General features: G+C 40.5%; 1 protein-coding gene across 5 annotated transcripts in view; it reads left to right on the top strand.

Moving 5' to 3' along the window:
- Positions 1–27,968, top strand: part of KIF16B (kinesin family member 16B) — a 305,749-nt gene that overhangs the window by 233,312 nt on the left and 44,469 nt on the right. For 4 of the 5 annotated variants that reach the window (XM_045809379.2, XM_045809362.2, XM_045809387.2 and 1 more), the window contains one exon: positions 14,041–14,124. In XM_045809379.2, the coding sequence (XP_045665335.2) occupies positions 14,041–14,124 (84 nt within the window). Of the gene's footprint in view, positions 1–3,263; positions 3,401–14,040; positions 14,125–27,968 lie in introns of those variants that run through there. The other variant, XM_087853759.1, reaches the window with a different exon arrangement.

Genomic DNA, 27,968 nt, shown 5'->3' with positions numbered 1-27,968 from the left:
AGTTTCCTTCTCCGTGACCATGTTCATTCAAGAAGAGGGAGTTTTCAAAGTGCCCCAGATGAGACCAAAGAGAAGAACATCTCTTCTCTGCAAAAATCTGTTACATAAGCAAGTCCCTACGGATAACCAGAAACTGGGTTTCTTCTGTGAAATGTTATGACAATGACAGGTTCCTGCCATGCCTCAGCCCCTGAAGGAGGCAAGTAACATCATAATAAGAGACAGAAAATGCAAGCATTTGAGTTAGTCCAACTGTGTAATTATTCTTAAATATGCAATATTAAATTCTCACAGATCTGAAACATTTCTCACTTTCAAAAATTGTTACGGCACATACGAATGTCCTCAAATCTGTCTTCCCTCGCTCATGCTTAAATAAGATTGACACTGGCTTTGGGAGGAGTGAGATTTTATGTAGAAAAGTTACAGTCCTTTTACCAAATATGACCAAGTCAGTGCAGTCTTAACTGTGTATCCAGAGATGGTTTTGTACCTAGTATGACTCCGAGTTTTAGCACTTTGGTGACAACAGGACAGCAGCTCTGTCAGTGGTATGTCCGCATTGTAATTGCTGGCTACTCCACATGGGCCACCAGCAAAGAGTCCTGCCTTGCTCCCTCATTCCGCGGATGTTGAAGGAGAGTCCTGAATGCGCCCGGCACTGGGCAAGGCACACGGCAGATATTCATAAATATTGGGGTGTGCTTGTTACCATATCAAAGGTCTAAAGGTAGCTCATCACTGCTTTAATAAGTCCACTAGATTGTTCTGAAGCGTTGCTCTTTCATGCCTCTAACAGAACTTGGAAGAAAATTGCTTATTTGTTTGTGAGTGTATTTCTCAGTGACAGCTGTTCTTATAAGACCTTGGAAGCTGCTGTTAATTTTGAGTAGTCAGAAATGCTCCCACTTAGTCAGCTGTGAGAATTGTGGCAGCCCTTTGATGAGTTTTCATTATTTGCATTTCTCAAAAGCTGGAGTAGCTAAAATTTACAGCCACAAACCCGCAGGGTATGGATGTTTCAGACGCTGTCAGTCATCGTGTAGGTGTGTCTACTTGTAAAAGACAGGTTAAAACTGATCTGACCAATTAGAGTGCCAGATGGAATTCCCCACTACCCCCCAACCCCGTCTTTAAAAATCAGGTACTACTTAGTTAGCCAAGTGTTACAGGAGGAAGGAAAAAAATGCCTAGTAAACGAGGAATGAAAATAAAATGCACTTTTATTAGGTGGTAACAGAAGTCAAATGTTTTTCTTTCATTAGTAAAGATTCCACACTTTATTAGTTGTTTTCAGTTTTCTTTCAGTGATGTATCATGTAGCTTTAGCAGCTTAATTTTTATAAAATCATAAAAGATAAGCAAGACTTTTTATTACTCATTTAAATTTTTGTATAAGGGCTGCCATTATTTATATCCACAGAATAACGATGCCATTTATCAAAATCTGTGCTGTCTGTTGCATCCGAGACCACCTGGACCTAATATAGGGTCTGGCTAACCTAAAAAGTGAACTTGGCCAAGAGAGAAAGCCTTATAATGAAAGCAAACTTTTCCATTACATATAATTTGTCTTCTTGATGGCAGCAGACTGGCCGACGTATCTTATTATAATCTAATAAACATTGAAGTCAGGATTCCAGCGTGATGGGTCTTTGAAGATAATTGGGCTATGTCAGTTCACTGGGAATCAGAAAGAGAAAAATCAACCTGGAGATGAAAATTTCACTCTGCGATCATCAAGATCCTTAAGAAATATTACAAAGCAACAGAGAATGCTGACTGTGTTGCTGATACACATGCAGGTAGATACGTGGCTAGCTAGTGTGATGGATGCCTGGATTCTCAGTGCTTTCATTTTCTTAATACTGAGATTCACAGATAATTCCATAAAAGGGCTGTTAGTTATAAGCAACTACTAATTGTCTTATCTCACTCTGTTGATAATTCTTCATGTAGATTTATTGTTCATCCTACAAATTAGAGGCTTGTTGTTCGGAATAAAGTTAATAACTTGGGTTTTTAGACTCCACAGTCACTGACGAAGGGAAAGACAAATTTCACTGAAAACCCGGTAGGCCTCAAAATTACTGATTTCATTTTTCTAATGGCTTTTATTTCAACCTTTTTGTCTTAAAAATATGCTTTATTTACTGAATTGCAGAACAAGCTTGTCATTATGTTTCTCTTAGGCCAAAGAAATGTGCTGTTTTACCCTCATTTGTTTGTTTCCTGTGTTTTCGTCTGCATAATCACATTTCATAATTATGCAAAGTGGGCCATTGGGCTGTTAAGTTTTCTTCCAGTGTTCTCCAGGCCTACCATGTCTTCTACAAATACCCAATTTATTTGATCTTAGTCATCATTTTTAACTTTAACGTACAATTTTCCCATAAGAGCTCAAATGTCTTTGCATCGTTTCCCACTCCTGCTGCAGGGATAATGACTGTAGCAGGAAGAGGTACCATTTTAAGGGATTTCTCATGAATACTGCATCCCCATTTATGTCTGTCCTTTTTCTGTTCTACAGCCTCTTCATTATTATATTGGGCCCTATTTTCCTTCTACATACCTTGGCCTTTCTTCAAATAAGAAAAAGCTGTGAAGCTTTTACAGGAAGTCAGTACACTCCTCAAAAGCAATATAGCCCAGAGGATAGGTAAAACATCTCGATGGTACCTGAAATGCTACTTCTAAGTCCTGCATACAGAGATTTTAATCATCGGTACTTGAGTTACAGAATTTCAGAGCTGAAAAGGAACTTGAACATCTTCGTTCAACTCCTTCAGGTTTCACAGGTGATAAAACGAGAAACTAGTTTCTATACATTGCTCAAGAATATACCAGCAGCTCCATGCTGAACTGAGACTTGAAATCTGATTGCCCCAAATCCCAGGTTATTAAAAGAAAAAGACATATGGTGTTAATTTAACTGTTCCATTAAATCTGTAAAGAGAATAATCACTTTTTATTGTTTCTATAAAAATGATGCATGCTCATTTATAAAAATTTCACATAATACAGGGAGAAAGCAACAGATCGCCCAAAATCATTCTCTAAATATAATTAATGTTACTATTTAATGAACATTATCTTAAGTACTTAAATGAATAGGCATGGATAAAAGGATGGATATGTAGGTTGAGCAAAAGAAATTGAAATGAGAAAAAAAAAAAAGAAAGAATGAAATACCTTTATAACCTTAGGTTCATTCTAGATATCCTATCTTTAATTGCTAACATTAAGTTTAATTTTACTTGAAGGTGTCAGAAGTGAAAGAAAATGAAATAAAACTGAAGAAATTGCTGAACTTCAAATTAAATGTTGCTCTACCAGAAGTTATAAGTTCTCTAAGATATATATGACTTTAAGAAAAAGGAATATAAACAAACATAAGAATGTGAGTTGCTAGTTTTCAAATGTGTTTCCATTTTACAAATTATCAGTGGTGTTTCCCTTTTATGAACGATCAGTTGACTTTTGAGAGCCTGTGTGGAGGTCCTAGCAGGAGAGCACAGCTACTCATATATCCTTGATGGAAGAACAGTCTTCCTCTGTTGGCAAAGGTCATCCTCTATGGCTGAGCAACTGAGCGGGCAGCTTCGGGGGGGGGGGGGGAGGGACGCACATGGGGCGGTGAGGGAGGAAGGGGACACCCACCTTAGCCAGCCAGATCAGGCAAATCTACCCTGGCGATCAGTGGGGTGACATATCCCAGCCAGATCTCCCTCACATCCCTCAGTTGACTCTTTTAACAAAGACAAATTAGCACACTTCGTTAACTCCCATCTCCCAAATTCTAAAAGTCATTTTATATTATGTTTTTTACATTGTAAGATATATAGCATTCACATTCTTTTATACCTAAGCCAAATATATTTCCCTCTTGGTTGTGATTTTAAATAGAGACAATATTTACTTTACCATCATTTCTTCATTCCTGAGATCTTTATATTGTGCTGTTTCTTGGTTGGTTATTTTTGATCATCCAGTAGGTTTTGGAAAAGATGCCCCTTGATATGTTTTACTTGAGTTCCTATGTGTTTGAGAATGTCTCTCTGTGGCCTGCATGCCTGAAAAGACACTTTGGTTAGGTCTAAACTTGTGGTTCATGTTCCCTTTCCCTTAGCACATTTCAGTTTGTGTTGTTTTCTTTATGTACTGTGTGTTCATGGGTGTTTTCATTATATTCATTCTACTTTTATTTCTTCTACTGGGGTTTTCATTCCAATAAGTGGTTTTTGTTTTGTTTTTCTATTTCTTTCTGGAGTATTTCTGGATCACTTTTTTTTTTTTTTAATTTTTTTAATTTTAGCAGGTTGGGGCTAGGGAGGATAAGTGAGGAGTGTGGGGATGGAGAGTGTGGTGGTAGTGATTTTCCAATTAACTTTCTTTATTTTAGAATAGTTTAGACGCTTTTTTGTTTTTGTTTTTGTTTTGCCTTTCAGCGTGCCTTGTTAAGTTTTTGCTGGATGCCGGACATGGTGTATTGGGTAAAAGGGACTGAGGTAGATGGGCCTTTAGTGTGAGGTTCGAGGTTCATGGGCTAGGATGCAGGCGGTGTTTGCAATTTGCTGCAGCTGTGGTATCAGAGGCTAACCTTTGCCCCAGTGCCCTTGGTTGTGTCTCTCCTGCCTTTGGGTTTTCCTAGAGACTTCTTCAGTAGAACCTGAGGCTTGCATGTCTTTCATCTGCAATCCCTTGTTGTGCAGGAGCCCTCTGCTGTGGTGGTGAGGTGTGTGGGGCAGGGCCCTGTAGGTCTTTGATGAGGTTTCCTCTTCCAGGGAGCCTGCTGTCAGGCATTCCACTTTCCCTAGGTTGGCTAGGCTTTGGTTATTCCAAGGTGTGGCTAAATTCCAGTAAGAGTTTCCCGTGAGGGGAGGCCTTGTTATGGAGAACAGCTTTGGGTGGATTTCAAAAAGGTGATTTTTTTTCTCTCCTCCTGTGGACTTTTCTCCCCTCTCACAGTGAGAACATGGGTGGAGGTAAAACTACCAGAAGTATGCAGACCCCGCACAGACACCGAGCTTGTAAGGCAAAGAGCACTCTGCGCTGAACCTCGGGTAACTCACGGGGTACAGGTGAAAGTGTTCCTGACTCTCCTTCCTCCAGGGCAGCCTTCTGCGCCCCCTAGGCTAGGATTCTGTCTCTGCCCACCTGTGTCCCCAATTTGGGGAAGTGTTTGCCTGCTAACCTCAGTTCTCTGATGGATCTAAGAAGAGTGGTTGAGCCTTTCAACAACTAGTCTGTTCAGCTTTTTTCTTGTTGTGAGGGCAAGGATGATGGCTTCCAAGCTTCTAACATGACACATCAGAAAACCAGAAGTTCTATTCCAGTAGTTCTATTAGTTCTCACCCAAGGCTTCCCCCTATTACTAACACCTTACATGAGTATAGTACATGTGTCACAACGAGTGAACTAATACTAACATTGATACATTATTATTAACGTCTATATTTTTTAGATCTCTTTAGTTTTTACCTAATGTCCCTTTTCTGTTCTAGAATCTCATTCAGGATACCACATTGCATTCAGTTACTGTGTCTCCTTAGGCTCCTCTTGGCTGTGACAGTTTTGTGTACTGACCTTGTTTTTGATGACCTTGACAGTATTGAGGAATGCTGGTCAGGTATTTAACAGAATGTTCCCAACTGGGATTTGTGTGCTGCTTTTCTCATGATTAGATGAGAGTTGTGGGTTTAGGGGACAGAAACCACAGAGGTAAAGTGCCATTGTGATCACATCCTTTGAAGGGGACAGACACTGTAGGGCTTATCCCTGTTGACACTGGTCCGATCACCTGGCCGAGGTTGCTCCAGGTTTCTCCCCTGCAAAGGACTTCCCCCTCTCTGTACTTACTCTTTGGAAGGAAGTCACTGTGCACAGCACACATTTTAGTCATGGAAGGGTATGTTCCACTTCCTGGAGGGTGAAGTGTCCACAAGTTATTTGGAATTCTCGTGCATAGAGGGCTTGTCTGTTCTTTCCCATTTCTTTCTTTATTCAATTGTTTGCTTATCCAGTCATATTTTGGTTATAAGCCAATACTATTTTTTCTTTTAATTTTGTTTTTCAGATTATTCCATCTTTGGCCTTTGGGAGCTCTTTCAGGGAATGCTTGCATCCTTCATCATACTCCATGATGGTGCTCTTTGTTTTGGGTACTTCCTTTCAGGCCCTACAAGATGCTCCAGGCTCAGCTCACCTGTTCTGTGTCCCAGCCCTAGAATCAGCCATTTCTCCAAGAGCTGGCTCACCTTTCCACCCCTTTCCCCCTTGTAGTCTTTTCTTTCAGTCTGGATACCTACTTCTTTGGACTCTTCTTTCGAGATGATTTTTGTGGCTCCTGTAAGACCGTTGGTAACTTCGTGTCTGAGTTCTTCCTGGCTGTCTGTGGCCAGTTCTTCATGTGGCGTGTGTTCTTTATCTGCCTTTGCTTATGTTTTACTCATCCTCTTCTCACCCTACTCATTTGCTCATAGTTCCAGTTAGGGTTCCTTCTGATTCTCATCCTTTTTAAATTTTATTTATTTATTTGCTTGTTTATTTATTTAAGAGAGAGAGAGAGAGCTGGGGGAGGGGCAGAAGGAGAGAGAGAATCTCAAGCAGACTCTATGCTGAGCCCGTGCTCAGCAACAGGGCCTCAGTCTCACAACCCCAGGACCATGACCTGAACCAAAATTAAGAGTTGGGTGCTCAAAAGATTGAGCCACCCAGGTGCCCCTAATTATTTCTCCCCCCCCCTTTTTAAAAGATTTTATTTATTTGAGAGAGAGAGAGAGAGCACAAGTGGTGGGAGTGGGGAGGGGCAGAGGGAGAAGCAGCCTCCCGGCTACGCAGGGAGCCCGATGCAGGGCTTGATCCCAGGACCCTGGGATCATGACCTGAGCTGAAGGCAGGTGCTTACCCAACTGAGCCACCCAGGTGCCCCTTATTTCTCATCTCTAAGTGAAGTAGACTCATTGTTGAAGGAAACACTGGTGTATCACTCGGGCAAGGAGGGGACAAATGTTAGGGATGATAAAGATAGCAACCTACTACTTACCTGAACTACCTGAAATTTTTCTGAATTTCTTTCCATCAGGTTTTTCTTTGCTTTGAGACACTTGTTCTCTTATTTTCTGGTGTTCGTGAGGGCTATGGGGGTCACTGTAGGGTCAAATGCTTGCCCTCAGACCTTTCTTCCTTCTAACACTGTGAACTTCTCCAGGTTCTTCCCCCCACAAACCCTACTCACCTTCTTCTTTGCTGCAGGTGTCTCCCACCTTTTCCTTGTCCCTAGATTTAGCCTTTTGAATCGCAGTGTAGTGGAATATCTGAGAGTTTGGACGTTTGCCTTGGTGGCTCACTCATGGTGCCCACGGTCCGGAGGTGAGGTGAGGGAGGCCCTTGGCGGCCCCACAGCGCTTTCCCTGGGTGCCGCCTGGCCTGCCGTGCGGGGCTGTGGCAGTTTCCTGGTTTGGAGACAGAGTGTTTCCTTTTCATCTCTTCTGTTGTTTCTGGTGGTGCTTTTGAAGGAGATGAGCTCCACCATCATTAACCAGAGCTGTTTCCTTACATCTGACAATTTGTAGAAAGATCCTTTTTGTTAGAATCATACTTGTCAACACGAGACACTCTGTGAAAGTTATAAGGGGGAAATGATGGCTCTTGTTCTTTATGAAAATGAAATCTTATAGAAAGAAAGTAATTTTTCCCTTGTTTCCAAACCCCAGTATATTGATAATTTGTATATGAGTCAGAACTATTTATCTGAGTCCCCTAGAATTTAGTTATTGTAAGGAATGTAGGACTTAAGGAACTGTGATTTTTAGAAATGTAGGCCACTGTGTTTCCTTTGTCACAGGTTACAAAGGAAATCAGAGGAGTTTCTCCTGTGCCTACAGATTGCCATTCACTGTTCCTGACAGTGTTGCTCTTGGAAATCAAATCTGGACCATCTGCTAGATTAAAAAATGAAGCAATACAAATGAAAATTCATGAATATAAAGAACTTGAGAAGAAATGAAAATGTCCAGCTAATATGTCTTATTTAAAAATTTCTGTTTAACATGAGAAACCAAGCAAGCAAACAAAAGGTGTTGATGCGTATCGGACATGAGCGGAAAAGTCAGGGACGGTTTGGAATCGCCCCCTTTCAGCCCTTTCTTGTATTCTTAATTTGTTGGAAATACTACTTTTCAGACAGCAACACTTTCAGCAAAATGGAAGAGTTTCTCTTTTTCGTTTGCTTCTTTTTTGTCCATTTCTTTGTTTGCTTGTTTTGGCTCTCCAGGTACTTTATCCTGACCAGTGACTCTGTTGATCTTGGTAAATTATCCTTCTTAAAAATGATTTGGGCCATTTAATTAATTCACAACCCAGAAAAGAAACCTACAGAGGACTGGTTTTGCTGTTTTATTTACTTATTTATTTATTTATTTATTTATTTATTTATTTATTTAATTTTTTAAAGATTTTATTTATTTATTTGACAGAGAGAGACAGCCAGCGAGAGAGGGAACACAAGCAGGGGGAGTGGGAGAGGAAGAAGCAGGCTCCCAGCAGAGGAGCCTGATGTGGGGCTCGATCCCATAACGCTGGGATCACGCCCTGAGCCGAAGGCAGACACTTAACGACTGAGCCACCCAGGCGCCCCTGCTGTCTGTTTTAAAATAAATGAGGCAATCACTTTGTACTTGTAGAGAGAAGGAGTTTAGGCCTCTTCTCTTTCTAGGTTTCTAAACTCTTATAAGGATTTTTATAATGTTACTGTTTTGAGAACAAAGTAGTAATTGCTGTCCTCTTCCCCTAGTCCAAGCAAAGATGATGGTGTTCTTTTTCCCTTCTGGAGGATGGGCTGATTCAGATGGCCGTGACTGTATGTTCTGTGTCAACAGCTATGGGTCCCAAGTGGCCTCCTGTACCACCTACCCTGCATTCCCAACTCCTTGGCCATTTCATTGTCCTGTATATTTTAATATAAGATATTTCTAGTTTAGTATTATTTTTGGGTACTTTAAGAGAAATATTCTTTTGAAAGAATATTGGTTTGATATAGCCAACTGACAGTCCATCAAATGAGAATACTTACGCTTGGCAGGTAAAGCAGATGGAAATGTATCTTTGCCCTAGTGGTCGCTTAAAAATGTTAAAGTTTTATGCAGGGTTTAACCAGATGAAATTGCTGATATTCAACCATTTTTAACTTACAAAATTGGCAATTTCATCTCATTTAGCCTAAGAGCTTATAGATAGCAAGGGCTAAAAAGCACTGTTAAGATTTCTCTAAAAAAGGAGAAATGGAGGTCATTTCCATTCTATCTGGAGGAAGAGAGTTGGAGAGCTGTTTCTGATGTAAATATAATTATTTTAATGAAGGCAGTATTTTTTTTTAATACTTCGTCTCACAGCCTTGCCTTTCTACTTTAGTTGGCTTGTGTCCCAGCCCCACCAATAGCACTTGGGCCCAGGACCGTGCCTTCCTTTCAAGAATCACATTGCAACTTCTGCTCCTGTTCATTTTCTTCCTCTCTTCATCACTTCAACTACGTATAAGGATAGCCACCATTATTCCTGCTTTTTATTGTGAGAGGAGTAAGCTGATAGGATCTGACTAATCTTATATGTCCCAGGATGGACTGCTGGGAGCCTGTCTCCCAACCCAGCCCCTTACCTGTTACTCCCACTCCTGTCACATTCCTGTTCCCTTATTGGGTATCTGGCCTCAGTGACGTGCTGTTAGCAGCTCTTGGAACTGTTGGCCACTGTCTAGAAGCTCTACATCATTTTTCTGGTTTAATATACTTAGGGAGGGATTACTTTCTTTCATCTGAATCCTGGATCCACGAGGACTTCAAAGGGATTTTTCCATTCATTGAGGACCCCTGCTACAGCATGGTGGTGCAGAAGATATGAACAGATACTTTTCCAGTAAAGACATACAAATGGCTAACAGACACATGAAAAAATGTTCAACATCATTAGCCATCAGGGAAATTCAAATCAAAACCACATTGAGATACCACCTTATGCCAGTTAGAATGGCAAAAATTGACAAGGCAAGAAACAACAAATGTTGGAGAGGATGTGGAGAAAGGGGATCCCTCTTACACTGTTGCTGGGAATGCAAGTTGGTACAGCTACTTTGGAAAACAGTGTGGAGTTTCCTTAAAAAATTAAAAATAGAGCTACCCTATGACCCAGCAATTGCACTACTGGGTATTTACCCCAAAGATACAGATGTAGTGAAAAGAAGGGCCATATGCACCCCAGTGTTCATAGCAGCATTGTCCACAATAGCCAAACTGTGGAAGAAGCCGAGATGCCCTTCAACAGACAAATGGATAAAGAAGATGTGGTCCATATATACAATGGAGTATTACTCAGCCATCAGAAAGAACGGTTGATTACCCAACATTTGCATCAACATGGTTGGGACTGGAGGAGATTATGCTAAATGAAATAAGGCAAGCAGAGAAAGACAATTATCATATGGTTTCACTCATATGTGGAACATAAGGAATAGCAGGGAGATCCTTAGGAGAAGGAAGGGAAAAATGAAGGGGGTAAACAGAGGGGGAAATGAACCAACCATGAGAGACTGGACTCCAGGAAACAAACTGAGGGTTTTAGAGGAGAAGGGGGTGGGGGGGATGGGCTAGCCTGGTGAAGGGTGTTAAGGAGGGCACATATTGCATGGAGCACTGGATGCTATACACAAACAATGAATCATGGAACACTACATCAAAACCTAATGATGTACTGTATGGTGGTAAATAAATAAATAAATAAATAAATAAATAAATAAATAAATAAAATGGGAAAAAACAAAAAAAAGTAACATTTAGAGTCAGCGCCAATTCCTTGTCCTGACCTGGCCACCCTGTGACTGCGAACCTTTCTGAGTCACTTAACTCTGGAACTGCTTTCCTTGTCCTTCAAGTTAAATGGGTGAATATTATAGTCCTCTGATTATATGCCTGAAAGTTGTTAACAGGTGCCCTTTTCTTCCTAAAATCCGAACAACAGTATTACACATAATTTACACATGCTTATTTCACAGGGTGGATATTAACGGCACAAAATTTTATCCTCCACCTCCGAATAGAGCATTTGCTGTTGATGAGGAGGACATTTAAATGCTAGCTCCCCACCCAGTTCAGCTGCCTGAAGCCCTTTTAGTGCACCATTTCCGATTGAGCATCCAAGTGTGACTATAAATTTCCCCTGACAGAAACCACATCACCTCATCAGCCATATAAGAAAATGACAAAACAACCAACTGTGAAAGCATGCCTGCCAAGGTTCCAGCATCACCGCAGTGGGGGGAAACGCACTTGTACAAGATAAAAGTGGGGCTGGATGAAGCCCGAAAAACAAGCCCTGATGTACCTGTCTTCTCTAAGCTGCAACATATGGGAAGTGTGTTGGTGCCAGTGAGACCGGGGTTCCAGAAAACCCTTTGCTCCTCAAAGCCACATCACCAATCCAGGGATGGAAAGAGGGCCCAAGAGGAAGTGGCATGATGCTTTCTTAGTAATGAGCATATCTCTAGCAAATAAGAACAGTAGCTAAGGTCCGTGTGTTGTTACTTCACGAAATCTTCACAGAAACCTGGGGAAGTTTAGTACAGTTTTCTGGCTTCTTTTCAGCAGAGAATTTTTATTTATTTATTTATTTTTACTTTTATTTTTTTTTTAATTTTTTTATTATGATGTAAAGTTCCATGATTTATTACTTGCGTATGACACCCAGTGCACCATGCAATACGTGTCCTCCTTAATATCCATCACCAGCCTATCCCAGTCCCCCACCCCCCCTCCCCTCTGAAGCCCTCAGTTTGTTTCCCAGAGTCCATAGTCTCAGCAGAGAACATTTAGGCAGAAAGAAACACAACTAGTCAGCTAGATAGTGGTCAAGCCAAGATTCAGACTGGTCTGTCTTACCTCAGTGCCCATGGTCTTTCATTTAACCTTGAACTGACTTTAAAGCTCAGTGTCAGCAACAGAATTGGAACCCGGTGAGAGAAGGAGGAGAAGGTGCTACACCCCATCCATCCCAAGTTTTCTCTGCTTTGTAGGGAGAACACTAGAGTATGGAGGGAGTAAACATCTGCACAACTGCACTTAACTTTAAAAAGAACCATAAAGTCCTCAAAGATACCTTGATGAGGGTAAAAAGGGAGAATTACTCTTCATAAGAAAAAAGAAGATACCTAATAAAAAAATGACCAAAAGAGTTGAACAGACACTTATTAAAAATGACTAACCAGATGGTCAGTGTGCATGTGAAAAGGTGCTTAACATCATTAGTCAGTAGAAAAATGCAGACTTGAACCACAGTGGAAATGACTGCATACCCGCCAGAATTGCCAAGACGAGAAACCACAGCACCAGGTGTTGGCGAGATGGGAAGCAATGGGATCTCTCACAGCCACTGCTGGTGGGAGTGCCAGGTAGTTAAACCACTTTGGAAAACCGTTTGATAATTTCACATACAGCCGAACACTTTCATACTCCAAGACACAGCATTTTTACTCCTGAGCCTCTGACCAGCAGAAATCCCTCTATACACTCATCAGAATGCCTTTGGGGAAATGTTCGTAGCAGCACACTTCCTAATGGCCCAAAACTAGAAACTAACCAAAAGCCCAGTAACAAAAGACTGTTGAACAAATAAATAGTGGAATGTTCACATAGTGGAGTAGTATGCTGCCACAAGAATGAGCAAACTGTCGCTACACACAGCAACATGAATGGATGTCACAGACATGAGGCAGCGTGGTGAAGGCAGACGCGGAGGAGTTCACACTGCATGGTACCATTTACATAAAGTTCAAAAGTACACGACACTTAGCTACACTTGTTAGAAGTCAGGCTAGCGCCAACCTTTATAGAGGGCGGGAGGGCATGACTGGGAGTGTTTGGGGGGGTTCCTGGGTGCTGAGCATGTCCTCTTTCTTGATCTGGGTGGTGGTTCCAGTGTGTTGAGATGTTGAAAATTCATCAAGTTGTTCACTTACGGTGTGTGCATTTTATGTATATTCTTATACTTTAATACTAAGTTTTGAAAGCACTCTGTATATCGATGCTAGTTCTTAATTTTTGATTCCCACGGTAGTAATAAAAATTTAAATCAAGTAAGAGATTTGCATATGTATAGAGTAGGGATTTTTGTGGCATATTGTGACCTATATTGTAGAAGAAATGTTGTTAATTTTTTCTCGATAATTCTTCATTGGCTTCTCAATTTGTCTGAACCCGACAAGGTGAGGAAGGCAGGAAGTAGTGAATTTCATCAACACCAGCAATTATTGCTGCTTAGCTTTCATTCAACCAGAGCAGCACTGGCTGGTCAGGCTGTCACCAGATTATAGAGTTCTTTCTTGCCTCCCAGTCTATAATAAAACTTATCTTTTTATTGCAATTTTAATACCTCCACGAATAGAAGCACAAAGAAAATAACTATGAAATCCCAAGACCTGGCTAAAAACAAATTCTGAACCTTTATTCTCTAAGGAACAAGGTGGAAAGATTCAAAGAGAGGTCCTCTTTCCACACAGGAATTCTTCATTTGTAACAGTAGCTATAAAAAGGCAATATGGAATGTTTAAAGAACCTGAACAATGGTCTCAGAACTGGTTTACAAAATGGTCAGGCAGTGTGCAAGTTAATTTTCAAATTCTTATCTCAGCACAAAAATAATTGAATTCTAGTGTAAGGAGGGGACTAGAAGAAGAACAAACTTGTGTTTTAACAAATAAAACTCGTGAAACGCCATCTGGCAAAGAGTCTGATATGTTGCCTGAGACAAAATACTGAGACTCAGGTCTGTTTTTCCTTTGAGTTCCCGTCCCTCCTCATTTGACCATTGTGGAATCTTGCCCTGTCTGCTTGAGGTCCCATAGTCGGTGCGTGACAAAGCAAGGGAGGACCTACCATCTTTAAACTTCCAACCTCTAGAGTCACGCCATGATAGCAACGCCAAATAATAGATTAATAAACACCCAAGGGTCATTGGTATGATATTAATATGTCTCTTATAAAATATCTATTTCAGCTTTCTACCCTTGAGTTCCCTCCAAAGAAACTATTTGGAAACAAGGATGAACGTGTGATTGCCGAGAGGCGAAGTCACTTAGAGGTAACGGAATTAAGCTTTTGTTTCTCCGGGTACAAATTGTGCCATCTGATTGACCAGGGAGAATTGTTCCTGTTATAAACATCGTGGCTCTTGTTCACGGGTGTGAAGGTGCTGTTTCATTAACACCAGAGGTGGTGGCAGTGTAGATGAGAAAGGAACAGTATCAGTCTACTTGAAATGTAAGCCCTTATCCCCCTCTGGCCTAACAGAACGTTTTTCTGGCTTGGAAGGAGATAACATTTATTCTAAGGGTTAGGAAGCAGGCTGCGGGTGAGAACTAACTTCACAGAGACAGATGGTCTGCAATACAGAATGAGGTACAAAAGCTTGCTGCAAAAAAACTTGCATTAATTAACTGAAGATATATAGTATTGCATTATTGTTACTTTTTTGAGAGAGCTGGAAGCGAAAAGACACATACCTATTTTGGTCATGGTTAGGTTTTGTTTGGCTTATTTTAATTTCATCTTCTGAGCCGGCTACATATAGAACTTTGGTTCAACACAACTGTTGTTTTCCAAGTGCCCGTGGGCATTGTTGGCTGCTTTGTATGGTTTGTATTTCTTTTCCAGGTAGAGTTGCTTATTTGGTTGGAATCGGATGCTAATGGGGCTGAGTCTTGGTGCCAAGGCACGGTCACCGGTGTCCTGGGTGGGATCTCTTGCCACCGAGGTGGGCAGGATAAAATTACAAATCGCTGACTGCAGTCTCCTGTCAGCAAGCTTTCAGGAGGCCTCTCAAAGTCCGCTTTGCTACTTCTTTAAGAGGAATAATAATAAGACCTATTGCAAGTGAAATCAAGTAAGAGAAGGCCCAAGAGAGCCCCTTCTGAGTGGTGAAGTGCTACATAAAAATTCTCTGTTATTCTCATTCCTCCTGATAGCCAGTGTGACTTAATGCCAGGGATTAGGGAAACATCCAGAGGCTGGGGGGTCCAGTGAGAGCAAAAGAGGGGGAGAAGTGGAAAACAGAGAGAAATGAAAAATTAGGAGATTATGGTCCCTGAGGGTTTTGAGATCCTCATCTAGAACTGCTCTGAAGGAAGAAGAGTTTCAGGGGATAGCGTGCTTCCTGGCATTTGAGCGCCACTGTGAGAGTGATGTGTTCGAAGACGTCCTGGATCTATGAAGTCTGGGCCTTGAACGAGTCATGGCAGGTTTCTAAAAATCATTCTGTGCATTGGCATGACCCTGACACCCAACTGGAGAACTTGCCTTCAAGGGAAAGATTAGCGTGGTGAGCCTGCTCGATTAAGGTCTCTTAAAGGTCTGATGGTATCATATAAAAAATGTAAAAATAAGGATAGCACTGGGGATGGGTTTCTTTACCTACCCTTTACTTGCCTCACTTATCTAGACTTGCCTTTAATGGCAACGTGGAGGATGATAGGCTGTAAAAACAAGTGTGTAAACCAACAGGAAAGAGACGGACGTTGTCACCCCTAGCTTCTTGGAGCTCCAGTTAAACTCACATGGCGCTCGGCTGTGCCACAGCAGATGGGGCGTCCTGTGTGCTGTTCGTGTGTGGGCTCTGCCCATTCTAGCTTCCGGGGTCAGAGCCCAGCTCAGGTCCTCTTTCGTTCCTGGTATTTAGGTGGACCCATGTTTGTTCCTTCAGTCTCTCTTCCCTAATCACTTAGCCCTACTAAAGCCATCAACTGTCGATGAACGGAGTTCTGTGTTAACATCTCTGCCTACAAAAGGACCCCTTCCATCGCCCGTGACTGTTAGTTACCTGTGACGTTAGCCTTAACGAATGGATCCCACACCTCGTGGAAATAGGCACTTACGTTTTAAATTAAATGTGTTTCACCAAACGTTGACGGTTAAATCTTAGAGTATCGTGTCCTTTTCAAGAGCGAGTGTAATTCAATTTCACTTTAATGGAATATTAATCTGAGATTCTTAAGTTAATTTCCCACGACTATTGTGACTTTATTTTTTTTAATCTAACATCAGAAGTCACCGTTTGATTTAGTGTATTTTCATGTGAAAATTAACATAATTACTTTCTCTGAGTTTCCTGTTCAGTTTAGTTCAGTATACATTTATGTAATTCCTAATACATCCTGGAGACAGTGCTAGGTATTATATAGAGTATAAAGAGAAATGAGACATTTCTTTCCCTCTAAGAGCATATATTTAAATTTCCTATATGAAACTTTACCTAGAGATAAAATTAAATACATAAACATATACAGAAAAATGGATTTCAGAAGACCACATTTGAGCTAATACACGCTATTATACATAGTGTTTGTTCAAAAGGAATTGTCTGACTATTTTTAAAATCCAGACATGCAACTGTGTAAACCTCCTCACCCTGAGTAGGTTTATAAAGCAGTGTTTTAAGCAGGCATTCATTGTGTTTTGATCTGCCTTTCTATTAAAATGTGTCTAAGATTTGGGCCTTGTGTTTATCAGCAGAAAGTGTAAAATATTTTCATCTTAAAAACATAGACACTATGTTGTGACCACATTATATAACCTATTACAATAATTATTTGTAAAAACGACGGGTAGTAGTAGGACTTTCTAACTGTCATGAGATGTTTTCGAGACTGATTGTCTTCCTTTGGAAAGAGCGGAATTAGCTGTGCGTGCGGCAGTGGTAGTGTGTGTGTGGGAGCCGGGGGGGTGTGGCACTGAGTGTACAGCGCCATAAAAGGCAGGAGCGAGTGAGAAGGTGACAGTGGTTAGGGGAGGGGTAGAAATATGACCTCCGGTGCTCTCACTGATAACCTCCTACATGCTCCCCCACACGAAGTTAACGGGCCAGCTCTAGTTGGCATCTCACGCAAGCCCGCTCAGCACTTTTGCTCACAAAGAGCCATAGAATCTTTGAAGGTTTGTAAGATGGGAGGACCTCCCCCTGGCTTCCCTGGTGGCTCTGGAGGAACCATTTCAGTGTGGGCGTGCTTGTCGTGGGCGGACCCTGCCCTCCAGGAGTGAGAGGATTCTGATAGCAGCACCCCCCACGTGTGACATGCCTCCCAGGCTCGTACATCCCTTCTTGTAGCTTGGACAGCAGCCCGGAGACATACGTTGGCAGATACAATAGTGGAAGTGACAGGAAATGAATACATCAGTCTCTGCCTGATGAATTATTTTGAGCAGAAAGGTTCTTTTTACTATACTTGAAGCCAGATACCATTAACATTAGGTCGAACCATAAGAAATTGCCAGTGTTGTAGGTCAGAATGGTGCAAAATTGGCAGCATCCTATGCTTCCACGTAATGCTACTGCTATCTCCCATTTCCTAGGTGTTTACTGAGTACCGGGCATGAGTGAAATGCACGAATAACATGGTGTCTACTCCTCCCAGTTAGCTTGTGAGGTGAGCTCTATTCTCATCTCCGTTGTACAGGCAAGGAAATCAAGGCCTGAGGAGGATAAAGAAGGTCTTACACCTAGTCACTGACAAAGCCTCGGCTTGTCCTAGAGCGTCCTTCAAAGCAAGCCCCTCTCTTAAGAATCGGCACTAAGTTTGGAATGGAATTGGGTCTTCCCATAAAGAAATGTCTTTTCCTTTGAAGAAACATCTTCCAGGATTATACCGTAATGTTAACTAAGATCCACTGCCTGATTATTTCTTCTTAAATACCTTTTTTTTCATTCAGCAATTATCGAGTGCCTACTCTGTGCCAAACAGTGTTCTACACTGAAAAAACTCTACAACAACACAGTGTTCCTCATCTCTTTTTTCCTCTTCTCTTAATTGGCCACGGCGATGAGAGTGGCCTTTCATTATAACCTTGTCTTTTTTTGTTTAGGGAAAAATGCTTTTCATTAATTGTTGATTTTTAAATAGTCACTTCATGGCTCATCAAAGGTTCTGAATCTCAATTGCTTATGGCTTTGTGTATTTTTAAAGCATATCTTTAGCCTCGATGTCACATTATTCCAGTGCAGATTTATTTCCTATCTGAATTAGTATAGGGCATCAACTCAGAATATCTTTAAAGAGAGTTTTGTGACTTTAAACATTACATGCATGTATTATATATAAAACACAAATGTCATTTATTATTATACGTATATCCAAATGGCTGTCAAACTGAGCTTGACTAAGTAAAGTGCGGTACGATACTTACTAACACGAGGGCTTAAACACAGCTCTAGAATATACTGCTTCTCAAGCTTCAGTGGTCATTATACTCCATCATTTATCAGTACTTTTGCAAAACGAATGAGAACTAATTACTAGAAACGTGAAGTGAAAAAAATGAAATAGAAAGGTAAAGGCTCCATCACTGGCATCACGAAATGCAAGCAGAATTCTTTTTTTTCAAGATTGATTTATTTGTTAGAGAGAGAGAGAGAGCATGAGTTGGAAGGGCAGAGGGAGAGGAAGAGAGAATCGCAAACAGACTCCCTGCCACAGGGCTGGATCTCATGACCTGGAGATCATGACCTGAGCTGAAACCAGGTGTTGGATGCGTAACCAACTGTGCTACCCAGGCGCCCCCCTCACCCCCTCCTTTTTTTTTTTTTTTTTTTTACTACACATTGATTCAATAGACATGAAAATACTCTGTTAAACTGTAATACGGTGTCTACAACACGGAGCCCGTCTTGAACAGCACTATTCTATAATATCCAAGAAACCTCACCTCCACTTCTGTTAAGACTCCTGTCACTGTTTGGCTTCTGCCAAAAGATATGTTTATGTCTCACACCTTCTCTGTTGTACTCTTAAGTTACTTGAAGGCAGCAGTCTTGACATCTCACTGAATTCTTAACCTCCCATGATATTTCACACATGCCTCACAGATTCATTGAATTATTCAATGAATATCAGAAAATTTGCCCACATTAGCCCCAAATTAATGAGTTTTTTTGTTTTGCTTTTGTTGATTGGTGAGAGGTGCATTTTTGGGTACTAATTTCAGAGAACATTATCATACACTTGGAGACATTTCTGGTAATCATCTTAATAGTCTGTCATTTCAAGGAGTGATCTGTAATTAATGAAAACAAGTGAAATCGTCTAAAACGATAAAGCTTTCCAGAATAATGTAACCGCCTTTGGAAGTAAGAACCTGAGAGATTTCTAGGAAGTTTTCTTGAAAGTACTAAGAGCATGCAGCAAGCCCAAGGCTACTTTTCTTCTTCCCCATTTGCATCTCCTAAGCTAAGGCCTTATTAAGAAGAGTAAAAAGTGATGTGGTAACTAAGCGTGTGGGCCTTGGGACAGATCATCCAGTCTTGAATCCCTGTGCCCTTTTGGGGTTATTTAATGTCACTCGTTCAAGTTTCCTTATCTGCAAAATGAGGATAAATACCACCAGAAGCACCTTCCTAGAGCTGATCTTAGGATTGAAGGGGGTCATGTACATAATATGGACTCTGGTACAGAGAAGATGACCCCAGACTGCTGGGCGGTCCAATGATGGCGGTGAAGCTGCTGGTAATGGCGGTGCTGATGACAATGACAACAGTGATGGAGCCTTTACTGCATGTTTTAGATGTGTTTGCGAGCTGGGGAAGGACAAAAGAGCACCACCTGCCAGCAGCTATAATATGTAATAGTATGAGTATCTCAGTTTGTCACATGTACGGGAAAAAGCATCTGAGGGCAAAGACACCGACATTACGGGGATATTCTTATTCATGGTGACACCTGGAGGATGCCAGGAGTCTCTCACGGTAATGCCAGCCTTTCTTTCAACCTGTAAAATTATAATCTGAAAACTAGAAATGTCTTCTGATGGTTTAGCCATAGTCAAGCTGTTCTCCATTGTGAAAAAAGAGAAGAGGCACAGGATCATTACGAAATGAGCTCACTTCCTCCACAGTTCCATAGCTTCTGTTCCCAGCTGGTCAGTTGTCTTTGCATGGGTCCCAGGTCACTGACTGCAAGACTGTCCACCATGGGGTCCCCAGCTGACACCTGTTATAGCTCCTGAGCTTCTGCCCCTGAAAAAGTAGACAGGTGTCAGTGCCTTTCAGCAGAAACCCCAGAAATATACCTCTTTTTCAACAATGTTAGGTTTATTGATTCACTGCACTAAGAAAAGACATATACAATGCGAAGTATGGGGGCATCCCAGCAAAAAGGTGTTACAAAGAACTTACGGTAGGATTTGGCCTATTTTAGGTGATTTCAGGGAGAGTGAAAGGAAGTGGGGCTTTGCTCTGGACTGGATGCTGGGCTGATACTATGCTTGGGTGTCTTTGTAATTCTTACCTAGAAGGCAAGAAGAGAGTTATGTTAAAACTATGGTTGATAAAAAAGCAGTCACCTATATGAGCCAGAATAGGGTGATATTTGTTCATATTCATGATTTGAACAATATTCATGCTTTTGTCTGTGTCTGGACATGATTATGGAGTGGTCCTTGTGTGTATGTGTGTGGCTCCTTGAGGATCAGAGCAGACTTGCCTGGTGTTAGTATTCTTTGAAGTTGTTTACGATTGACAAGAGAACACTACAACTTAGCTGTGAGTTCCAGGCCAGCTCCTAGCTGCTTTCCTTTCCTTTCCTTTTTCTTTTTCTTACAATAAAGGGATGCCGAGCGTTTATAGGTGTTATCTTTTCTCATGGAAACAGTGCACTAAATGAAGAGTTGTTTCCCAAAAAAGTCGTGGTAGTTCAAATGCCTTTTCTACCAAATATGGGCATTAGTGGTGGTTGTCAGTATTGATGCCACCGCTACTGCCCCCTTCCCCCCACCACTGCCAAGAGTCACTTTTCTGGCTTATGGTGTCTGTGACACATACAGTCTGGTTTTTCTGACTAACAACAGGGCCTCAATCTACTAGTTTTATGTTAGTTTCAAACCTTCAATTTCTTTTTTTTTTTTTTTTTCCTGGCTATATTTGTAGAACTCTTTCTTGTTTCCTTGGACAACCCTAGCTGACATGATCTTGTTTATCTTCTTTTCATCTAGATTTGCATTTGGTGGGCAGCTTCTTTTTTATTTATTTATTTATTTATTATTTTTATTTATTTATTTTTTTGATGTAAAGTTCAATGATTCATTAGTTGCGTATAACACCGAGTGCACCATGCAATACGTGCCCTCCTCACCAGCCTATCTCATTCCCCCACCCCCCCTCCCCTCTGAAGCCCTCAGTTTGTTTCTCAGAGTCCATAGTCTCTCATGCTTCATTCCCCCTTCTGATTAGGGGTAATCAAACCTTCAGTTTCTAACAATAGAATTGTTGGGTTTAGACATTGTATAGGTTGAGCCCTTTCAGTTTCCAAAGTAAATTTCAGGAGGTAAAAATCCTTGAGTTTTCTCATTCATTTAGCCATCTTAAAGATATCTAGCAATTCTATGCTTAATTTAACATCTTTTCTATCGCCATTCTGCTGATCTTACAAAATGGATAATGATCGAACCATTATCAAACGTAGGCAGAGATTTAAGAAATACTTCACACAAAGGACCATTTTCTTCTTCGTTAATGTTTTTTCTTTTCTCCTTCTGGTTATCTGGTTATTCGCATTAACTGTTTTTTGTTATTAGTGCATTGCCACCATCGTCAGTAGCAAAGCATTTTCGAAGGGGGTTAAGCGACTGTCAGCACGTCGTTAGAGGAGACTGAGCCAGTTTGGCAGCTGTTCCACGTTGGTGCTTCGTGGAATTGGGAGAACTGAAAGTGCTGTGATCCTGGGGCTAAGATTCGGAAAGGAGATAGAAAACTGTGTGGAATTGGAATAATGTGGAAGGTTCTAGAGTCAGACCTAGGCTTGACCCTGTCTCTGTGATACACCAGTATCTGTATGAACTTGGCAAGTTTCTTCCCTCTCTGAACTTCAGTTTCTCACCTACTCTGTAAAGTTATTGGAATTACCTGAGAAGTCATATATGCTAGCAGTAAGCCCTGCCATAAAGTGGGGAGAAGGAAGTATGAGAAAGAATGAACTCCAGAGGCAAATGCCTGTCAAGCCTTTTTTGGAATTGATGAACCATTATGGCAAAATTGCAGGATACCAGGTTAAGACCCAATAGTCAATTGCATCCCCATATACCAATAATGAACAAGTAGAATTTAGAATTAAAAATACAGTATCATTCACATTAGCACCCACAAAAATTACATACTTCGGAAAAATCTAACAAAATCTGTATAAGATCTACATGAGGAAAATAAAACTCTGATGAAAGAAATCAAAGAACTAAACAAATGAGATATTTCCTGTTCATGAGTAGGAAGACTCAATGTTGTCAAGGTATCAGGTCTTCCCAACTTGATCTATAGATGCATTGCAATCCCAGTCATAATCCCAGCAAATTATTTTGTGAATATGGACAAACTGACTCTGAAGTTTAAATGGAGAGGCAAAAGATCTAGAATATAATATCGAAGGAGAGGAACAGAGTTGGAGAACTGCTACTACCAACTTCAGAACTTACTAGAAGCCATAGAAATCAAGACACAGTGTGTTATTGGCAAAAGAATAGACAAAGAAGTCAATGGAACAGAACAGGGAGCCCAGAAATAGACCCACATAAATATAGTCAAGTGATCTTTGACAAAGGCACAAAGATAATACAATGAAGCAAAAATAGTCTTTTCAGCAAATGGTGTTGGGACAGGTGGACATGCCAAAGGGGGAAGTGATGAATCTACACATAGACCTTACATCCTTCACAAAAAAGAACTCAAAATGGATAAGAGATATACACATAAAACATAAAAGTATGAAACTCCTAGGAAATAGCATAGGAGAAAACCGAAATGACCTTGGGTATGGTGATGACCTTTTAGATAAAACATCAAAGGCACAATCTGTGAAAGAAATAATTGATAAGCTGGAACTCATTAAAATTGAAAACTTTTGCTCTACAAAAGACAACACCTAGAGAATGAGAAGACAAGCCACAGACTGGGAAAAAATATTCCCAAAAGGTATCTGATAAAGGACTCCAAAACCAATGAACTTTTAAAATTCAGCAGTAAGATGATGAAAAACTCAATTAAAACATGGGCAAAGACGCACCTGGGTGGCTCATTCGGTTGAGTGTCTGACTCTTGATTTTGGCTCAGGTCATGATCTCAGGGTCATGAGATCAAGCCCCACATCTTGCTCTGCTCTCAGCAGGGGTCTGCTGGAGATTCTCTACCTCTCCTTTTGCCCCTCCCCCCTGTGCTTTCACACACTCTCTCTCAAATAAAAAATAAATCTTTAAAAAAAAAAAAGTACGAAGTCCTGAAAGACATCTAACAAAGAAGACATACAGATGGCAAGTCAGTTTATAAAAAGCATGTTCATCAACATCGTGTCATTAGGGAATTGCAAATTAAAATAACAGTGAGATGCCTCTCCATACCTATTAAAATGACCACTGAGGGCTTCAGAGGGGTGGGGGGTGGGGGATTGGGATAGGCCAGTGATGGGTATTAAGGAGGGCACATATTGCATGGAGCACTGGGTGTTATACACAAACAATGAATCATGGAACACTACATCAAAAACTAAGGATGTACTGTATGGTGAGTAACATAATAAATAATTATTATTAAAAATAATAATAAAAAAATAATAAAATGACCAGAATCTAAAACACTAAGGACATCAAATGTTGGTGAGGATGTGGAGCAATATGAACTCTCATTCATTGCTGGTGGGAATGCAAAATGATACAGCCACTTTGGAAGACAGTGTGAAAGTTCCTTATAAAACTAAAGACACTCTTACCATTCAGTTCAGCAGTTGCACTCCTTGCGGCTTGCCCGAATGAATTGAAAACTTATGTCCACACAAAAACCTATACGTGAATGTTTATAGCAGCTTTATTAATTAACTGCCAACACTTGGAAGCAACCAAGTTGTCCTTCAGTAAGTGAATGGTACATCATGGTACATCCAGAAAGTTAAATATTGTTCAACACTAAAAAGAGACGAGCATTCAAAGCCATGAAAAGACATGGGGGAACCTTAAATACATATTATTAAGTGAAGGAAGCCAACCTGAAGAGACTGTATATTGTATGATTCTAACTATATGACATTTGGAAAAGGCAAAACTACAGAGACAATAGAAGGATCAGTGGTGACTAGGGTTTAGGGGGAAGGGAGGGATGAATGATTGGAACACAGAGGATTTTTAGGGCAGTGAAGCAACTCTGTATGATACAACACCAAGCGTGAACCCTAATGTAATCTGTGGACTTTGGGTAATGATGTGTCATTGTCAGTTCATTGCTTTATAACAAATGTCACACTCTGGTGTGGAATTTTAATAGTGGCTAAAAAATTTAAAATAAATCATCATGCAATCACGTCGTACATTTATAATTTCCTTCCTTTCCTTCTTTTTTCTTCTCATTCCTCTTTCACTTCTATCCTCCCTCCATCCTCTTATTTTTCCATTGTCCCTTTATTGCTTTGCTAAACAAAAAGAGGGAAGAAGAATTGATGGATGGGTCGGTGAGTGGATTTGACACCATTGCACATTTTTCTTAAAAGTGTGAGGTTAAACTGTTGTTAAAAGAAAGGTATTCATCCTCTAAGCAAATAATATTTTTCATACATATGTTATCCACTTTTAAGCAAGTGATAATTTATGTTCCATCATGATTGGCTCACTCATTACTCTGAAACTTGAAAGTTCTATATTATCTATCTTTACCAGGCACGGTTTTTATTCACTCTTTCTTTCCAAACTCAGAGTAGATATCTATGTATGTATGAATCAGTGCTTTTCAGAGCCTGCAGATTAATGAGGTGCCCATCCAAAGAACAATCTTTGCAAATTAAAACATTTCAACACAGAAACAAAGAAGGAAACCTCTTGTAATCCCATGCAGCCGTAAAATAAAGTTAAAGGCCACTTGGAATACTTATGCAATTGACAAATAGTTGCAAACATCCTTTCCCCCTGCAATTTTCATATACTCCTACAAAGGCATTTTCACATTGATATTTGGTTCAGAGGACCTTTGTGCTCTTCTCTCTTGTAGTATCACTTGGGATATTCTAAGTGACCTATTATTATGTTTAATTACACAGTATAATTTGTAAAGAGTTTTTCTTCAGTGTCACTTAAAAAAAAAACACAGAAAGCTCAATATAGGTTGCCCTTTTCTCTACCTCTTAACTTTCTCCTGTACTAAAACTAAATGTCCCTTCATTCTGTCAGTTTAGTGTGAAGAGCCAGAAGGACTTGAGCACATTCATTTTAGCACCAAAGTGTGGTTAGAAATTCTCATGGAAAAGAGGAGAACATCTTCATGGAAGGACATGACAGTTCTTGTTGGTAATCTTTGGCAATTCTTTGCAACCCATTCTGGTTCAAAAGAGGATTTGGCTTTCCCTAAGAGTGTTGTGTTTGTTAATATCAGGTGTTCAAAGACTTCTTCATATCAAAGAATGCAGTCCCATTACATCTGCACATTTCTGTTCTGTGAAGGTTTATGCAACCAGCTCCAATGGGACAAATATCGACGCATTAAAGAAACTTTGAAATAGCATGATATAGAAATCAATGACCTATTACCTCCTTTTTTCACTTTATTTCTCATGACAATATTTACAAAACCAAAAAGAATAATGTAATGAACCCCACTGACCCACTGTGCCCTCCCATACCACCCAGCTTCAGCATTTCATTAGCATGTGTCCAGTCTTACTTCACTTGTATCCCTACACCTGGCACTTCGCACACACATGATTAGTTTAAAAGCAATACCATACATCATATATTTTATCCATAAGTATTTTAGGATGTACCTCTTAAAAAGCAAAACATTGTAGTTTTTTATTTTTTATGTATTTTTTTCTCCAAATTTTTATTTAAATTCTAGTTAGTTAACATATAGCACAATATTAATTTCAGGGGCAGAATTTAGTGATTCATCACTTACATATGACACCCAGTGTTCGTCATAACAAGTGCCCACATTAATACCCATCCCCCATTTAGCCCATCCCACACCCACTTCCCTCCATCAGTCTTCAGTTTGTTCTCTACCATTGTCTCATATGGTTTGCTCCCCTCTCTCTTTTTTTTTTCTCGTCCCATATGTTCGTCTGTTCTGTTTCCTAAATTCCACATGAGTGAAATCATACGGTATTTGTCTTTCTCTGACAGATTTATTTCTCTCAGCTTAATACTTTCTAGCTCTATCCACATCGTTGCAAATGGCAAGATTTCATTCTTTTTGATAGCTGAGTAATATTCCAGTGTATATATATACCACCTCTTCTTTATCCATTCATCTGTCAATGGACATCTGGGCTTTCTCCATAATTTGGCTATTGTTGATCATGCTGCTGTAAACATTGGGGTGCACGTACCCTTTGAATCCGTAATTTTGTATCCTTTGGGTAAACACCTAGTAGTACAATTTCTGGGTCATAGTGTAGTTCTATTTTTAACTTTTTTGAGGAAACTCCATACTGTTTTCCAGAGCGGCTGCCCCAGTTTGCATTCCTGCCAACTGTGTAGGAGGGTTCCCCTTTCTCCACATTCTCACCAACATCTGTTGTTTCCTGTGTTGTTCATTTTAGCCATTCTGACCGGTGTGAGGTGGTAGCTCATTGTGGTTTTGATTTGTATTTCCCTGATGTTGAGCAATGTTGAGCATCTTTTCATATAGACACTCTGTTTTTTTAAAATATAACCATTATCATCACACACACACACACACACACCCTAAAAATTAGCTAATCTCTTAAAATAAATAACCAGTGTTCAGGCCACACTAATTTTCTCTAGTTTTGTTTTACTTTGTTTTGTTTTTCCAACAGATGAATCAAGACCCAGATTATATCCATACATAGCATTGGTTGACGTGCCTCTAAAGTGTCTAATGATCTATAGCTTTCCCTTCTCTCTTTTTTTTTCTATCTGTTGTCGATGAAACCATACCATTTATCCATTGAACTCTTACTTGTGGGTTTTGCTAATGGCATCCTCATATTGTCATTCACCAAACTTCTCTAATCTGCATTTTCTGAAAACAAGTAGTTAGATTGAGAGCCTTGATCTAGTTTACGTTTGCCTTTTTTTTTTTTTTTTTTTTTGCCAGAACACTATAGGAGTTACTGTCCTTCCCATCTCATCTCAGAAGAAGTGTGTGGTGGTCACTTGTAAACTTTGGTCTTTATGAAAGCAGTACACTGACAATGACAGTCATTGCCCATGCTCAGAACTCCTTCCCATGCCTCGATTGTCCTGCATGTGTCAGTCTATGGTTCTTGTCTCCAAAGAACTCTTAATTCTGTCAGAGCAAGGACAACTCAGCAAGTAATTACAGGCCACTGTCACAGCTCCAGCGATAGTCACAAGTTCCTTTTGCATTTACCAGGGGATGTGTTTTCTGGAGCAGTGGTTCCAAAATCTGTATGGCTGACCTTTGAAATTATCTTGAAAAAATATATTTTTGGACTTTGTTCCAGTATATTTTGATTCAGCAGAATGGGGGTGGGACCCATGAAAGACGAGAGTGGTATAGAAATAGACAAGGAAGGGAAAGCCAGATCCCAAAGCCATCTCCAGGACTTTGGACCTGATCAGTGGACAGAGAGGAGCCGGTGGAGTGTTTAAGTGGAGGAGTGGAGGGATGAGCAGGTGGGAGCAGGGGAGATTGGAGGCAGGGAGGACAATGACCAGGCTGTTGCTGTCTTCCGGTAAGATAAGACTGTGGCCTGAAGGACAAGGTGATGGCGCTTGGGATGAAGGAAAGTGGATGGATAGATACATAAGAGGTAGAATCAGCATGGCTTGTCATTCCATTGAATGAGAGCTGGGTATGGTAATGGAAGTTGCCCAAGACCTGGTCCTCTGTCTTCACAGTGAAATCTGGTATTAACTATATCTGTGAACTTTACATTTCTGCATGTAACTCATGGTATCTACATAGTGTTTTGGTTTTTTACTGCTTCA

This window comes from Ursus americanus, chromosome 22 (assembly GCF_024610735.1).
Source record: "Ursus americanus isolate L20-20 chromosome 22, mUrsAme1.1.p, whole genome shotgun sequence".
NCBI lineage: Eukaryota > Metazoa > Chordata > Mammalia > Carnivora > Ursidae > Ursus > Ursus americanus.
Note: the sequence above shows the minus strand (reverse complement) of the source record. Positions and strands in the feature narration are given on the sequence as shown.